Source organism: Odocoileus virginianus, chromosome 3, assembly GCF_023699985.2.
Source record: "Odocoileus virginianus isolate 20LAN1187 ecotype Illinois chromosome 3, Ovbor_1.2, whole genome shotgun sequence".
NCBI lineage: Eukaryota > Metazoa > Chordata > Mammalia > Artiodactyla > Cervidae > Odocoileus > Odocoileus virginianus.
Window position 1 is genome coordinate 18,569,668 of NC_069676.1, and position 17,737 is coordinate 18,587,404.

The 17,737-nt window shown below is 45.5% G+C and overlaps 1 protein-coding gene across 1 annotated transcript in view; it reads right to left on the reverse strand.

Moving 5' to 3' along the window:
- The window catches only part of LOC110138374 (zinc finger protein 555), a 34,107-nt gene extending 16,421 nt beyond the window's left edge, over window positions 1–17,686 (reverse strand). Inside the window, 5 exon segments of the mRNA XM_070465010.1 lie at window positions 5,769–5,960; window positions 6,418–6,544; window positions 6,997–7,074; window positions 12,773–12,889; window positions 13,219–17,686. Of these exon segments, the coding sequence (XP_070321111.1) occupies window positions 5,769–5,960; window positions 6,418–6,544; window positions 6,997–7,029 (352 nt within the window). The 5' untranslated portion in view covers window positions 7,030–7,074; window positions 12,773–12,889; window positions 13,219–17,686.
- Between the last annotated feature and the right edge of the window lie 51 nt (window positions 17,687–17,737).

The following is a 17,737-nucleotide window of genomic DNA, read 5'->3' on the forward strand; positions in this document are numbered from 1 at the left end:
TGGTAGTCACATATGGACGTGAGTTGGACTATAAAGTTGAGTGCCAAAGAATTGATGTTTTTGAACTGTGGTGTTGGAGAAGACTCTTGAGAGTCCCTTGGACTGCAAGGAGATCCAACCAGTCCATCCTAAAGGAGATCAGTCCTGAGTGTTCATTGGAAGGACTGATGTTGAAGCTGAAACTCCAATACTTTGGCCACCTGATGCAAAGAGCTGACTCATTTGAAAAGACCCTGATGCTGGGAAAGATAGAGGGCAGGAAGGGAAGGGGACGACAGAGAATAAGATGGTTGGATGGCATCACCAACTCAATGGACATGCGTTTGGGAGTTTACCAACTCCAGGAGTTGGTAATGGACTGGGATGCCTGGCGTGCTGCGGTCCATGGGGTTGCAAAGGGTCAGACACGACTGAGTGACCAAACTGAACTGAACAGCTAGTTCACTTCATTGTACAGCAGAAACTAACACAACATTGTAAGGCAATTATACTCTAATAAAAAGGAGAAGACACATTCTCAGAGGACAGCATAATAAATAGCTCAAGGTTGCTCACAGGGGCTTCCCTGATGGCTCAGCTGGTAAAGAATCCACCTGCAATGCAGGAAACCTGGGTTCGATCTCTGGGCTGGGAAGATCCCCCAGAGAAGGAAATAGGTACCCATTCCTGGATTTTGGCCAGGAGAATTCCATGGGCTGTATAGCTCATGGGGTTGCAAAGAGTCAGACACAACTGAGCGACTTGTACTTTCACTTTTGTTCACAGAGCCCTTAAACGTATCCATCAGCCAAGTCGGGTTTGCAGATACCTCAGTTAGGGTATCTTTACTTAGGGACAGGCAATAATATTCACTTGATGAGGTCCAACTTAGGTGGGAGAAGAGCTGACTGGAGATCTCCCTCATAGCCTCCCTGGCTAGTTCCAGGGAAAGGGGAAGAGTCACATGACATTTCAGTGATTTTTTTTTTTTTTTAAGGGACAATTTGAGAAAAGACAGCTCCCTTGCATCCCTCCTTTCAAATATGACACTGGCCTGGTATAGCCAGCTCAAGTTTAAATCCAGATCCCACTACTTGCTAGGTGGGTGAGTTTGGGTAGGGTACCTTATTTCTGTTTCTCCTTTTGTAATAAGGGGATATGAAAAGTTACTATCTCATGCTGTTTTTGAGAAGATAAAATGAGAGAACACATACAGGAGTTCAAGTGGTGCTGGGAGTATAGTATATAAAGTAATATAATGTTAATGATGAGGGTGATGCATATCCACACTCTGCAGTCAAATGCTCTACCACTGAGCTATACCCCCTATATCCACACTCTGGCAAGTAGATCTCACAGTTGGAACTTTCCCCCCAGGCCAGCAAAGGTCACTTCACCTCCATGTCCCAAGACCTACTTCATTGTATCCTTGACATCTTGGTGTCCATAGTCCACCTCCAACTGATTGCTGAAACTCAATAACCCTTGGAGTCGTTTGTTTTTTTTTTTCTTGTCAAAATGATTCTAGCAATACAAAATGAAATGGCAAAGGCAGGAAATCACACATAATCAGATGACCCTAACAAATAAAACTCAATTCATTTCTCCACATAACTCTCTGGCCTTTTCCCATGTATGTATACATTTTGACTGGATAGAATTACACATACTACTTTGCATTCTTTCCTTTCACCTTGCATCCAAAGTGTTTTTTTTTTAACTTGAATATTTATTTTTATTTAAATTTATTTTTAATTGGAGGATAATTGCTTTACATTATTGTGTTGGCTTCTGCCTCATATCAACATGTATCAGCCATAGGTGTACATATGTCCCCTCCCTCTTGAACCTTCTTCCCACCCCCCACCCCATACCACCCTTCTAGGTTATCATAGAGCACTGGATTTGAGCTCGCTACATCATATAGTAAATTCCCCCTGGCTATCTAATTTTACATATGGTAATGTATATGTTTTAATGCTACTCTCTCAATTCATCCCACCCTCTCCTTCCATTCATATGTCCAAAGTCTGTTTTCTATGTCTGTGTCTCTACTGTTGTCCTGCAGATAAGTTCATCAGTACCATTCTTCTAGATTGTATATATATGTATTAATATATGATATTTCTTTTTATGACTTACTTCACTCTGTATAATAGGCTCTAGGTTGATCAACCTTATTAGAACTGAGTCAAATGTGTTCCTTTTCATGGCTGAGTAATATTCCATTGTGTATATGTAGCACGACTTCTTTATCCATTCATTTATCACTGGACATCTAGGTCAGTTCCATGTCTTAGTTATTGTAAATATTGCTGCAATGAACATTGAGGTACATGTGTCCTTTTCAATTATGGTAGCATTTTTTATTTTAGCATACCCTCTGCATTGCTAGAGTAGTGTGTGAGACAAGTCAGGACCTAGCTAAGTGACCAAGAAAGGCAAAATGATTAAGCAAAATTTTAAAACAGATTACTGAAACAAAAAGTTGAAACAGAATATCCTTTGTTTGAACAACTAAATTAATATGGTAATTCTCAGCAAATTCCCAATCCATTTACTGATCTTTTCCAAGAGGGTGGCACTTGTTGGGCATAGTTCAATGGCAATTGCTCCCTCTTTTAAGGTCCCTTCTCAGATCTAGACTTCAGTGCTTTCCTTCAAGAATGAAGACTAAGCGTACATCTTCACAAACAGTACATCAGAGCGGCAAAGTCTGAACACACCTACAGGGTAGAGTGCTAAACAGTACATCACAAGGCAGCAAGCAAGCTCTAAAATCCAACAAGGTGGCTGCTCTGGTAGAAAGCTTTCCCACAATCAATTATTTTATAGGTTTTCTGACTATTGTGAGTTTTCTGGTGTGTGATAAGGGAGGAGCTCTGGCTGAAGGCTTTCCCACATTCATTACAGAGATATGGCTTCTCTCCAGTGTGGATTCTCTCATGCCGAACAAGGGAAGACCTCTGGCTAAAGGCCCTTCCACACTGATTACACACATAGGGGTTCTTGCCAGTGTGAGTCCGTTCATGTTGGTTGAGAGATGAACGGTCACTGAAGGCTTTTCCACATTTATTACACTCATAGGGCTTCTCACCTGTGTGTGTTCTCTTGTGCAAGATCAGGTAAGAACTCTGGCAGAAGGATTTCCCACAGTCTTCACATTGATAGGGCTTTTCCCCTGTGTGGATCCTCTGATGCTGGGTAAGAGATGAAATCCTGTTGAAGGCTTTCCCACATTCATGGCATGCATAAGGCTTCTCTCCAGTATGAGTTCTCAAATGCCGAGTGAGGGTTGAGCTGTGTGTAAAGGCTCTCCCACATTCCTGACACTCAAATGGTCTCTCTCCTGTGTGGATTCTCTGATGCTCACTCAGGGAATGCCTCCGGTTAAATACTTTCCCACACTGGTGACATACATAGGGTTTCTCCACTATATTGATTCTGTTTTGTATGGTAATTGCCATACCATGATTAAATAATGATTTCCCACTTTCTGCATATGCAGAAATTCTCTCCTCCATTTGAGTTCTTTCATGTGGAATAAGGTGAATATTTTGGCTGAGATCTTTTCCACATTTAATACTTTCACAAGGTCTCTTGTCTGGATATCCCATCTGATGATGGTTTAAGAATGGATCAGATACCAAACTCGCAATAGCTAAGTCATAGTCATAAAAATGTCTTCCTATAGAATCTCGTGATAAAACAAGGTCTGAATTCAAGTTATAGTTTTCCCCAAATTCATACCAGTCAATAGCCTTCTCTTGAGAAAATGCTTCTCTCCAGGGGTACCCCATTTCCCTCAAAAGCCTCTGGGAGTCTTCACAGTTCCCCTCAGATTCAGCATAACCCCAGTCCTCTCTGGGGATCTTTATAATATTCATACCCCCAAGTGGTTCTTCCTCCAAAACCACCTTCTTGTAAACTGACTGTTGGCTTCTCAGTTTTGTCTCCCAATCTGAAATAAATGGAAGGTTGGGTGGGGGCGGGGGGGGGGGGAGTTCTAACTTAAGAATAGTAGGACAAAATTATTTTCAACAACAACAAAAAAAGCATTTCCAACATATACAAAGGACCTGTGGATTCATGTTCAAACATCAGCTTTTAACATGGAGGAAGGCAAGGTGAAGGAAAGATGGATCAGTATGCTGGTAGAGCAAAAAGTAAATGTGGAAAGAAAGGGGACTAAGACTGCAGAGGGAATAAGACAGACATATGGCAAAAAGCACAGGAAAAGATGCTCAACATTGTGAATTCTCTGGCAATTCAATGGTTGGGACTTAATGCTGTCACTGCCAAAGGCCTGGATACAGTCTCTGGTCAGGGAACTAAGATCTTGCAAGTTGTGCAGCACGCACCTCCCCCCCAAAAAAATTATGCTCAACATCACTAATTATTAGAGAAATGCAAATCAAAACTATAATGAGGTACCAGCTCACATCAGTCAGAATGGCCATCATCAAAAAATCTGCAGATAATATATGCTGGAAAGGGTGTGAAGAAACGGGAACCCTCCTACACTATTGGTAGGAATGTAAATTGGTGCATCTACTATGGAGAACAGGGCTTCCCTGGTGGCTCAGACGGTAAAGTGTCTGCCTTCAATGTGGGAGACCCGGGTTCGATCCCTGGCTCGGGAAGATCCCCTGGAGAAGGAAATAGCAACCCACTCCAGTACTCTTGCCTGGAAAATTCCATGGACAAAGGAGCCTTGTAAGCTACAGCCCATGGGGTCACAAAGAGTCGGACATGACCGAGTCACTTCACTTCACTTCACTTCACTATGGAGAACAGTAAGGAGGTTCCTTAAACAACTGAAAATAGAGCTACCATAAGACCCAGCAATCCCACTCCTGGGCATATACCTGGAGAAAACCATAGTTTGAAAAGATACATGCACCCCAATGTTCATAACAGCACTATTCACAATAGCCAAGACATACAAAAAACCTAAATTGTTCATTGAAAGATGAATAGATAAAGATGTTGTATATAAATAAACTGGAATATCACTCAGCCATAAAAAAGGATGAAATAATGCCATTTGTAGCCATGTGGATGAACCTGAAGATTGTCATACTGAGTGAAGTAAGTCGGAGAAGGACAGATATATGATATCGCTCTTATGTGCAATCTAAAAAAATGGTAGAGGTGAAATTATTTACAAAACAGAAATAGAGTCACAGATTTAAAAAACAAACTTATGGTTATGGGGGAAAAGGGGTGGAGGAGGGATAAATTGGGAGATTGGAATTGACATATATACAATACTATATATAAAATAGATAACTAACAAAGACCTATTGTATAGCACAGGGAATGCTACTCAATATTCTGTAATAACCTATATGGGAAACGAATCTGAAAAAGAATAGATACATGTATATGTATAACTGAAACACTTTGCTGTACACCTGAAGCTAACACAAAACGTTACACATAAACTAGACTCCAATAAAATTTAAAAAAAAATCAGAGTGAGGAGAAAAAGAATGGCAGAGGGAAAGAATTATCAAGAAAGCAGAGAGGGAAGAGATGAAACAGGAAACACAGGTAGAATGGCTTCCAGAAGGAAAAGGGATGTTTTCCTCTGCACCTAAAGAGGGTTAGTGGAAGCTGGTTCATAGCAGAAGGTTGCTGGGGGATAAACTAAAGGCATGTGGGAAGGAACAGCCAAGGACCTCAGCCTTCTCCTTAGACAATTAGGGCCTCTGTGGAGGGACCTCTGACCAGGATTCCCCAGACGCTGTCCCTATCCCAGTGGCCCATATCTGCCTGCTTCTCACCTGAACATGAAGCTCGCAGAGTTCCTTTCCCTGCCATCCACATGGCTTCTCCTTGCTCCAGGTAGAAAGATACCACTGGTTGAAAGAGTGAATATGCAGTCCACAGAGAAAGAGTGGTGACTTGAGAGGCTGATGCTAGGCATATGGTGCCATCCTCAAAGCCTGAATTGGGTCTCTGGTTCCTCAAGGCTTCTAAAAGAGACACAGGAGAGGTAACACAGAGACCAAGCTAAAGATTTTATTTTCCTAATTTAAAAAATGATCATACACTTCCTCAGAGATACAAATGGCCCAGTAAACACATGAAGAGATACTCAATATCACTAGTCATTAGGAAAACACAAATCAAAACCACAATAGATACCACTTTATACCTATTAAAATGTCCATAGGTTTTTTAAGGGCTTTCCAGGTGGCACTAGTGGAACAAGAGACATTATTGACACCTCAGCTAAGATGCATTTCTACAGTGGCGCAGGCTGCCATATATTGAAGGAATCAGACCATTTGCTGTACAGGAGACACCACAAGGGCAGGAACCATGCATGTCTCATTTGCCAGTAAATCTACTTCCTAACATAGTTCTTGATGTGCAGTAGATGCTGAACAAACATGACTTGACGGACACAGAAGGACCAGCTGGTCTTACCTACAGAGGCCAGGTTCCCACAGGTCTCTAGCATCACATCTCTGTAGAGCTTCCTCTGACCAGGGTCCAGCAGCTCCCACTCCTCCATGGAGAAGTCCACAGCCACATCCTTGAAGGTCACCACCTCCTAAAATATCATGATGGGTCAGCTCAAAAATGGCACCCCCCTAACCAATGTCCAGAGAAAGTTAAGTGAAGGTGTTAGTTGCTCAGTCATGTCCAACTCTTTGCCACTCCATGGACTGCAGCATGCCAGGCTTCCCTGCCCTATTTCACCACAATTTAAAAAAATACATATGTGTGCATTTTAAAGAGGACGGCGCCTTGGGGCACCCCTCCCTGCTCTATGGGAGAAACCTTGGGGTCTTCAGAGATGCTCAGAGCCCAGGAAGGAGGCCCAGTCCTCCTGAAGGGATAAGGGACCTCCTCCTTATATGTAAGAGCCACCTGAATGCCTACACCCATACACTCATGACAAATTCTCCTCCTTTCCCACAAGGCAAGGGCGCTTGATGTCTGACAGGTGTGTTCCCTCTGGACACACTGAGTGCCTTTTGGGGGAGAGGAAGTCCCACTCACCTGGGGCCAGGGGAGCAGGTACTCAGCAGCCATCCTGTCCTATCTCCTGGGCAAAAGCAGGTTCCTGGGCAGGTAGGGCTGGAAGAGGAAAAATGCAGAGTGAAGACTGGATCTGGCCTGTCCTGGACCCCAGAGTCCCCTCCACCACTTGAGGTCACACATACACACAGAGGAGAGTCATGGAAGCCAGAGATGTGGACAGAATGAAGGGACAAAGGAGGTGATCAAATATTAATCCCACTAGGGGACTGGAAATACAAAAACATGGGAGACCCCTGTGCGTTAATGATTACTCAATAAAGCAGGTTTGCTTAGCTACAAAACCAAGTAGGCCTTCTTAACAACAAAACCATGTAACCAGAAGCACAAGACATGCCCCCAAACAATAAAAAAATGGTGGCATGAGCCCCACATTCTGCCCAGTGAGTTCAGTAAGTTAATGATCCCTACGACATGCTCTTTGCACACTTGAAAAACAATCATTTGTGGACCTAGCTTGACCACACAGGGACAAGAAAATTCCCTTGCTCAACCTGGAGGAGGAGATGCTGATGATGGAAGCATGATATCTACTCAAGAAAGACAAAGAAAGTCTTCTTCTCCTCCCCATTTTAAAACTGTAGCCAAGTTCTCATAGCATTTCTCATGTGCCTGCTTGTAAGCCTCACAAGCAACCTATTCTAATAAATCATTTATCTATCACTTTGCTCTTGCTGAATTCTTCTCTGCACTGAAACATTATCTTTCAGTGGTACTGGAGTTCTTCACAGCCCCCGTGAAATGACACCAATCGGTTTCACCAGGACAAGCCAGGGGTCTTAACGGCTCCATTTTCTGTGGGTTTTATTTGTTTTCTTGGCTGTGCTGTGTGGCATGCAGCATGTGGGATCCTAGTTCCCTGACCAGGGATCAAAACCCTGCCCCCTGCAGTGGAAACGGAGAATCCTAACCACTGGACCACCAGGGAAGTCCCAGTGATCCATTTTCTGGATGAAGTTACCAGAAGATACCAAGTCTTGGAAGCACACAAGTTCTATTGTGAAACACTCTGTACTAGTGTCCCAGGGTGCTGTGACAAATGACTACACAATTGGGAGGCTTAAAACATCACAAATTTATTTTCTTCCAGGGAGGTGAGAAGTCCAAGATTCAGGTGTGGCAGGACCCATCCCCTCCGAAGGCTCTGGGTGAGGGTCCTTCCTTCCTGCAAGAGATATAAGAGACATGGGTTTGATACCTGGGTCGGGAAAATCCCCTGGAGGAGGGCATGGTAACCCATTTCAGTATTCTTGCCTGGAAAATCCCATGGGCAGAGGAGTCTGGTGAGTTATGATCCATAGGGTTGCAAAAAAGTCGGACAGGACTGAAGTGACTTAGCATGCATACACATACTTCAATTAAAAAATGAATTAAAAAAGACAATAATGAGTGTTGCCAAGGATGGGAGACTCTCACGCATTGCTAGTGGGAATGGAAAATGGTGTAGTCATTGTGAAAAACAACTACCACAACTGCTGAGGCCCAGGCTCTACAGCCTGGGCACCACAACAAGAGAAGCCACTGCAATGGTAAGCCTGGGCACCACAACTAGACAGCCCACATATAGCAATGCAGACTCACCACAGCCAAAAATAAGTGAGTAAATAAACACAAGTTTTAAAAATAGAAAAGTTTAAAAATCTAAAAATGGTGGCAGCTTTCACAAGATCCATGAGGGACCCGAGGGGATGTGATGCAAATTCTTTTCCTGAGAGCTGGCTCTGACCCCCTCCATGTGGGGGGTGGGAGCTATGGGTGCAGGATACCATGCTGAGCCATGGCTAATGGTTGCATCAGATGATGGAACACATGATACTTTACCCTGGGGAAACATCTGCTGATGGGTGCCTCTCAGGGACACACAATACTTAACCTGGGGAAACACCCGCTGATGATAAGACTGGCGTGGGCTGAATCGTCCTCTAAGTCTTGACCCTGAGTAGCTGTGAATGAGACCTTATTTATAGATAGGATCTTTGCAGAGGTTATTAGTTAAGATGAAGTCATATACCAAAATCAGATTGATTATATTCTTTGCAGCCAAAGATGGAAAAGCTCTATACAGTCATCAAAAACAAGACCGGGGGCTGACTGTGGCTCTGATCATGAACTCCTTATTGCCAAATTCAGACTTAAATTGAAGAAAGTAGGGAAAACCACTAGACCATTCAGGTATTACCAAAATCAAATCCCTTACAGTTATACGGTGGAAGTGACAAACAGATTTAAGGGGTTAGATCTGATAGATAAGAGTGCTTGAAGAACTATGGGTGGAGGTTCGTGACATGTACAGGAGGCAAGGATCAAGACCATCCCCAAGAAAAAGAAATGCAAAAAGGCGAAACCGTTGTCTGAGGAGGCCTTACAAGTAGCTGTGCAAAGAAGGAAAGCAAAAGGCAAAGGAGAAAAGGAAAGATATACCCATTTGAATGCAGAGTTCCAAAGAATAGCAAGGAGAGATAAGAAAGCCTTCCTCAGTGATCAATGCAAAGAAATAGAAGAAAACAATAGAATAGGGAAGACTATAGATCTCTTCAAGGAAATTAGAGATACCAAGGGAACATTTCATGCAAAGATGGGCACAATAAAGGACAGACATGGTATGGACCTAACAGAAGCAGAAGATATTAAGAAGAGGTGGCAACAACACACAGAAAAACTATATAAAAAAAGATCTTCATGACCCAGATAACCATGATGGTGTGATCACCCACCTAGAGCCAGACATCCTGGAATGCAAAGTCAAGTGGGCCTTAGGAAGCATCACTATGAACAAAGCTAGTGGAGGTGATGGAATTCCAGTTGAGCTATTTCAAATCCTAAAAGATGATGCTGTGAAAGTGCTGCACTCAATATGCCAGCAAATTTGGAAAACTCAGCAGTGGCCACAGGACTGGAAAAGGTCAGTTTTCATTCCGATCCCAAAGAATGCTCAAACTACCACACAATTGCACTCATCTCACTCGCTAGCAAAGTAATGCTCAAAATTCTCCAAGTCAGGCTTCAGCAATACATGAACCGTGAACTTCCAGATGTTCAAGTTGGATTTAGAAAAGGCAGAGGAACCAGATATCAAATTGCCAACATCCGTTGGATCATCGAAAAAGCAAGAGAGTTCCAGAAAAACATCTACTTCTGCTTTATTAACTATGCCAAAGCCTTTGACTGTGTGGATCACAATAAACTGTGGAAAATTCTGAAAGAGATGGGAATACCAGACCACCTGACCTGCCTCCTGAGAAATTTGTATGCAGGTCAAGGAGCAACAGTTAGAACTGGACATAAACCAACAGACTGGTTCCAAATCGGGAAAGGAGTACATCAAGGTTGTATATTGTCACCCTACGTATTTAACTTATATGCAGAGTACATCAGGAGAAATGCTGGGCTGGATGAAGCACAAGCTGGAATCAAGATTGCTGGGAGAAATATCAATAACTTCAGATATGCAGATGACACCACCCTTATGGCTGAAAGCAAAGAAGAAATAAAGAACCTTTTGATGAAAGTGAAACAGGAGAGTGAAAAAGCTGGCTTAAAGCTCAACATTCAGAAAACTAAGATCATGGCATTGGGTCCCATCACTTCATGGCAAATAGATGGTGAAACAATGGAAACAGTGACAGACTTCATTTTTGGGGGCTCCAAAATCACTGCAAATGGTGACTACAGCCATGAAATTAAAAGATGCTTGCTCCTTGAAGAAAAGTTATGATCAATCTAGACAGCATATTAAAAAACAGACATTACTTTGCCAACAAGGTCCATCTAGTCAAAGCTTTGGTTTTTCCAATAGTCATGTATGGATGTGAGACTTGGACTATAAAGAAAGCTGAGCGCTGAAGAATTGATGCTTTTGAACTGTGGTGCTGGAGAAGACTCTTGAGAATCCCTTGGACAAGAAGGAGATCCAATCAGTCCATCCTAAAAGAAATCAGTCCTAAATATTCATTGGAAGGACTGATGCTGAAGCTGAAACTCCAATCCTTTGGCCACCTGATGCAAAGAACTGACTCATTTGAAAAGACCCTGATGCTGGGAATGATTGAAGGCGAAAGAAGAATGGGACAACAGAGGGTGAGATGGTTGGATGGAATCACTGACTCAATGAGTTTGAGTAAGCTCTGGGAGCTGGTGGTGGACTGGGAGGCCTGGCATGCTGCAGCCCATGGGGTCACAAAGAGTTGGACTGAGGGACTGAACTGAACTGAACTGAGGTCATATTGTGATAGAGAGGGTCCTAATACAATATGACTGGTGTCTTTAAAAAAAGACACACAGACTTCCCTAGTGGTTCAGTGATTAAGACTCTGTGCTCCCAATGCAGGTTCGATCCCTGATCAGGGAACTAGATCCCACATGCCACAACTGAGAGTTTAAATGCTGAAACTTCCTGGTGGTCCAGTGGTTGGAAGTCTGCCTGCCAATGCAAGGAACATAGGTTCCATCCCTGGTCCAGGAGGATCCCACATGCCTCAGAGCAACTGAGCCTGTGTGCCACAACTGCTGAAGCCCGCTCACCCTAGAGCCCATGCTTCACAACAAGAGAAGCCACCACAATGAGAATCCTGCATACCACAACGAAGAGTAGCCACCACTCAGCACAACTAGAGAAAGCCCATGCATAGCAACGAAGACCCAGTGCAGACAAAAATAAATAAATAAAAATTTTAATGGGGAAAAAAATAGACATGTGGACTTCCCTGGTGACCCAGTGTCTAAGACTCCACACTTCCAATGCAGGGGGCCTGGGTTTGATCCCAGGTCAGGGAACTTGATCCCACATGTGAAATTAAAGATCTTGCATGCTTCAATTAAGACCTAGTGTAGCCAGAAAAATAAAAATATTTTTAAAAAAGAGACACAGGGAGAAGGCCATGGGACAAAAGAGGCAGAGACTGGAGTGATGTGGCCACAGCCAAGAGACACCAAGGACTGACGGCCACCACAGGAGGCTGGAAGAGGCAGGAAGGACCCTCCCCTGGAGGCTTCAGGGGGACCAGAGCCTTATGACATCTTGATCTATCTGCTCTCAGGACTTTAAATTGCATCTGATGGTAATGAGTTCAGGACCCCCTATCCCTTTTTGAGCTCTTTCAATCAATCTGCTCCCACCCTCGGGAGGTTCAAGGGATTTCCCCCTCCCTTGTGGTTGATGTCCGTGACCACATTTGGCCCTCATTCACCTAGGCCTCTGGCACCTGCCTCAGGGTCTTCCCTTTCAGGGTTCAAATCACTGAAACTTTGTCCTTTCTCCCTAAGAAAGCACTGATGAGGGCTTCCTGGCAGGGAAAAATGGCAATCCACCCCAGGAAACAGGAGGCATTGGAAGAAAGCTCGGCTGTGACCTCATTCCTGAGCAGGGGTGTCTGGGTATCAGTGGAGTAGACCCTTGATAGCTTCTCATTGGAATCACAATGTTAAGGCTAAGCCAGGGTCTCTCCTCCTTGACACCTACACTGGGGCTGGATTGTTCTCTGAGGGGTGTCCTGGGCGTTGTGGGGTGTGGAGCAGCATCCCTGGTTCCATTCCCTCCATGCCAGAAGCCCCCAGGTCCTGACAACCACAGATGGCCTCAGACACTGCCCAGTATCACCCCTCCAAGGGGTCAGAACCATCCAAGGTGAGACCTCCCCGCTGGGTTTGCCCAAGCGCCCAATGAGTCTACACGCAGGAGTCTGGGCATTCAGTTTACTCCATATCCCTGTAACATTAGGCCTTTGAGAGCTCCATTTACCTCACAGCCGAGTTTGTCCCACAGATCTGTCGTGCAGGGGTATTTTCACAGGGCAGGTGCTGGACTGTTTCACAAGGTAGGTTCAAGCTGCCCGACTTCTCTAACTCTCCTTCGCGCCTGCAGTGTGACAGGTGGAGGAAACCCAAGGGTAACAGTCCAGGCCACCCCTCCCACTCGGGACCCCTCCCCAGACCCCATCCCGACCCCAGATAGCCTAACTACCCGCACAGGCGCGGAAGCCAGGCTCCGGGGCCGCATCCTGTTTGCGCGGCCCGGATGAAAGATGCCCGGGTGCTGCGGCCCCAGTTGTGGGCGCAGGTAACCCACAGCACAAGCCTAGTCTACCTGAGTCCCGCCGCGGAAGAGGAGCTCAGTGCTCCGTGACCCGTGGACCCGTCAGCACCCGGCCTACCCGCGCCCCCCATCGGCGGCCCCAGTTAACTCACACCGCCGTTGTCTCCCGGGGACGCGCGCCCACAACGGACTCAGCAGCGCGCTTGCGTACCACGAGGCCAAGAACTACAAGTCCCAGAAGGCTCCGGGCGCGATTCTGCGTCTCTGTCCCCTGGAGGCGGCTGAGTTGAGTCATAGCGCCCTCTCTGGGCGGGCGGTGTCTCCGCAGGATTGAGATACCTCCTACCTCAGAGGACGTCCTCATATCCCAGTCGCACACGCGCGCTCCTGGAGCACGCGCGAATTTCTTCATTAAGGGAGAAAATCGAGTGGCGGTCTAGAGGGCTCCCCGCTGCCACTGCAGGGGGCACAGTGTCGATTCCTGATCGGGGGACTGGAGCCCATATGCCGCGTGGCACGGCCTAAAAAAAAAATAAGGGTGAAAATTCAGTATATTCAGCACTATGCCTGAGACATAGATTTGCCAATAAAACAATAATAACTTATTACTAGATATTATCATTAACACATTAGTAAATGTATAGGACATTATATAGTAAAATTATTGTTTTAATGATAGTTTATTAGTAATATTAATATATTGATTTATGTTGTGGTGGTGGTGATTTAGTCACTAAGTTTTGTCTGACTCTTGTGACCCCATGAACTGTAGCCTGCCAGGCTCTTTCATCCATGGAGTTTTCCAGGCAAGAATGCTGGAGTTGCCATTTCCTTCTCCAGGGGATCTTCCTGACCCGAGGATCAAACCCAGGTTTCCTGCACTGCTGACAGATTTTTTACCGACTGTGCTACCAGGGAATTCCCTAGATTTATGTCACTAGTATTCTATTAAATAATAAAACTACCACGGTTAATATAAGTTGGTAATATATTCTTAAAACAAAACTTGCAACCTCCAGAATGGTGAAAAGCACATTGTTAGTGAAACCACCAAGTCCATGGTCATTTGTTATAGCATCCTGAATGATCTCAATGTGCTGGATGATTTTTCAGCCCATCTTTTTCAGACTGACTTTTCCAGGCTTAGCCTATGACATGGAAGGTGTGCTGCCTGGATTCCCCCTTCAGGACTGAAGGTCCTATTCTTCCTGCAGCTGGAATGCTACTGACCAATGTGAAGTGAAAGTTGCTCAGTCGTGTCTGACTCTTTGTGACCCCATGGACTGTATAGGGTCACTGTATAGGGCCTGAATTCTCCAGGCCACAACACTGGAGTGAGTAGCCTTTCCCTTCTCCAGGGAATCTTCCCAACCCAGGGATCGAACCCAGGACTCCTACATTGCAGGCAGATTCTTTGCCAGGCAGATGCTTCCCCACAGGGAAGCCTTGCTTAATTCAAAATAATAGGGACTTCCTTGGTATGCCAGTGGGTGAGAGTTCGTCTTCCAACGCAGGGAATGAAGGTTCAATTCCTGGTTGGAGAACTAAAAGCTCACATGCCACGGGGCAACTAAGCCCGTATGCTGCAACAAAAGACCCTGCATGCTGCAGTAAGACCCCATGCAGCCAAATTTTTTTTTTCAAATAAATATTTTAAAATATGTATCATTCTAGATACAAAGATTAAGAACAACTATCATTATCCCTGTGATCCATAGATACTTCATCTGCTGCTAATAAAGCATGTTTATTGACAACACTTTTTCTGATTACCCACTCTGTGTGCAGCTAGAGCTGAGGTTCTGGGTTCATGAAGACCCGTTAGGGAAACTCATCTGCTGTTTCAACTACGTCAATTGTTCACGTAGGAATATTTCCAATCAAACAGATAGGCACCTGCATAGACATTGTCTCCAACCACCCCAAACCTTCCCCAACAATCCAATAAAAAGTCTTGGGCTTGCAGTGTCATATTTTAATCTTATACTGATTGTTCTTGTATTCTCTCAGTAAAAACACTTCCTGCCAACCCATCATTATAATTATTAGGGTCTCCTTTTTGTTTGGAATGTTCTCACCACTGCCTAGGTAATCCTACCTAATCCCTAATCAGGAATTCCCTATTTCTGAAATGTCATGGAACATGAATGCAATCAGTTTGACTTAAGAAGCCAAAACTCTAATCAGGAACAGGCCACAGGAAGTGCGGCAATGAACTGGGAGCTGTCCAAGTGCTGAAACATGATACAGAATGAGACAGGGTGCCAATTAAAAACTTTTGTGGGCACTTGTTCTAAATCGCTTGTCGTGTCCAACTCTTTGTGACCCCATGGACTGTAGCCCACAGGCTCCTCTGTCCAAGGGATTCACCAGGCAAGAATGCTGGAATAGGTTGCCATTCCCTCCTTCAGAGGATCTTCCCGACTCAGGGATTGAACTCATCTTTTATCTCTCTCCTGCATAGGCAGGTGGGTTCTTTACCACTAGTGCCACCAGGGAAGCCCAAGAATTATTCTACCCTGTAGTAAAATACATCTGGGCTTTCCTGGTGGCTCAGTGGTAAAGAATCTGCCTGCCAAGCAGAAGACTTGAGTTTGACCCCTGGGTTGGGAAGATCCCCTGGAGGAGGAAATGGCAACCCACTCCAGTATTCTTACCTGGGAAATCCAATGGACAGAGGACCCTGGTGGGCTACAGTTTGTGGGTTCACCAAAGAGTTAGACATGACTTACGGACTAAATAACAACAACAAAATTTATCTATGTTCTAAATGGATATTGAGTCCATCAGAAAACTGTTAGGGAGGACTTCCCTGGTGGTTCAGTGGTTAAGACTCTGCTTCCAATGCAGGGTGCACAGGTTGATCCCTGGCCAGGGAACTGAGATCCCGCATGCCACATGGTCCGGCCAAAAAGAATTATACAATTATATATAATCAAATACATTGAATTTCTAAATCAAAGTTATGTGCAGAGATTCACTGAAGGAGATCCAATGCCCTCTGCCTAAGAAATATATTGTTTTGATAATGACCATGTCAATTGTCTTCTCATTCTTTACCTTACACTCAGCAGGTATACAGGGTTGGGAGCAGTTTTTATCAAACCTGACTTCTGAATCCTCTTTGGATGCATCACCCTGGGTCAATTCCTTTAGGTGATCAATAAAATATTCAAAAGTGCTTGGTTGTACTTTCCAGCTATGAATAACAGAATAACCAACTCAAACTACCCTTTTAAGAAGGAAATTCTTCATCTCCCTTAACAGAACATGGAGAGACACTGGAGTAGGGGCATGAAGGGAGGGAGGGAGGGAGGGGGCGTGGAGACAGGTGCAAAGGGAAGCAGGTGGAACGGCCCTGGGGTATCTCCAAACCCTTCCCTCTTCACTTTCCTGCTGGGGCCAGACAGCCCCTGCAGCCACAACTGACGGCTGAGGAGCCTGGAGGAAGGCATGGCAACCCACTCCAGTATTCTTGCCTGGAGAATTTCCACAGATAGAGGAGCCTGGTGGGCTACAATCCATGGGGTCACAAAGAGTCACATGTGACTGAGTGTCTGAGCACACTCAAACTTGAATCCCAGGAAGGTGGCAGCCAAGGATACTCATTCCCTTACCCCCTGCCCGTCCCCAGCCTTGAGCTAACCCTGTTTCCTGCTACCATTATACTGAATTAGCAGACATGTGATATACTTTTAACATACACACCCTTCCAAACATGGTGTTTGTTCTGAGACTCAACAGAGGCCAGGAGCCCGGGTAGTCTTGGGCAGGTCCTGCCCTGCGTCCCCCTCGACCAGAACCACCTCTTCTCCCCATATCTCTGCCATAGCCCTAAGTCGGGCAGGCAGGCACCTAGGTAGGTCCCTGGAGGCTCCAAGGTGGGGCATTCTGCCAAGCCCAGCCTCGGCTGTGCCACATCTCAGGTGGGGTCTCTGAGATGTGGTCAAGGACGCACTCTGGCTTGCAGGTGACAGGAGAGGTGATCCAGTGGCTCAAAGTGCCCAGTGTGGGGTGGCAATGGGGTCTTGGGGAGGCCCGCCCTCACGGCATGGGCTCCTTTGTGCCGAGTGGCCTCTGTCTAAGGACAGCTCTGCCAGACCGCTCATACTCTCCAAGTTCCAAGTCTGGGGGGAAAACAGAATTTCTTTCCCCAAACCGCTTCAACAAAAATCATGGGCCTGACAGCACCAGCCTCAACTGGACTACCTCTCGATGTCTGGGCTGAACCCTGTGGCTGGCGAGATGACCCACAAGGCCTGCTTTAACCTGGGACCCCTGACTCCCTCTGGCATGGAGGGGTCCCCAACAGTGGGGACACCCACGGGCAGTTCAGCATGTGTGGATGAGACCGGTGCACTGGCCAGTGGCCACCTGTGCTCAGCCCGGCTGAGGTGGGTCTCCCAGGAGGCCCCACTCACCCAACAGCCTAACCCTGAGGCTTGAACCCAGAGCCCCCCTGCCCAGCCCAGGCCAGACCCACTCCCTGTGTTGCTTGTCTATACTGGATCGGGGATTTCCCTGGCAGTTCAGAGGTTAATATTCTGTGCTTCAAACACAGGGGGCATGTGTTTGATCCTCAGTTGAGCAACTAGGATCCCGCATGACATAAGGCGAGGCCAAAAAACTCCAAACAAATGAAAAACAACCAGTTGGCCACAGCACTGTTCC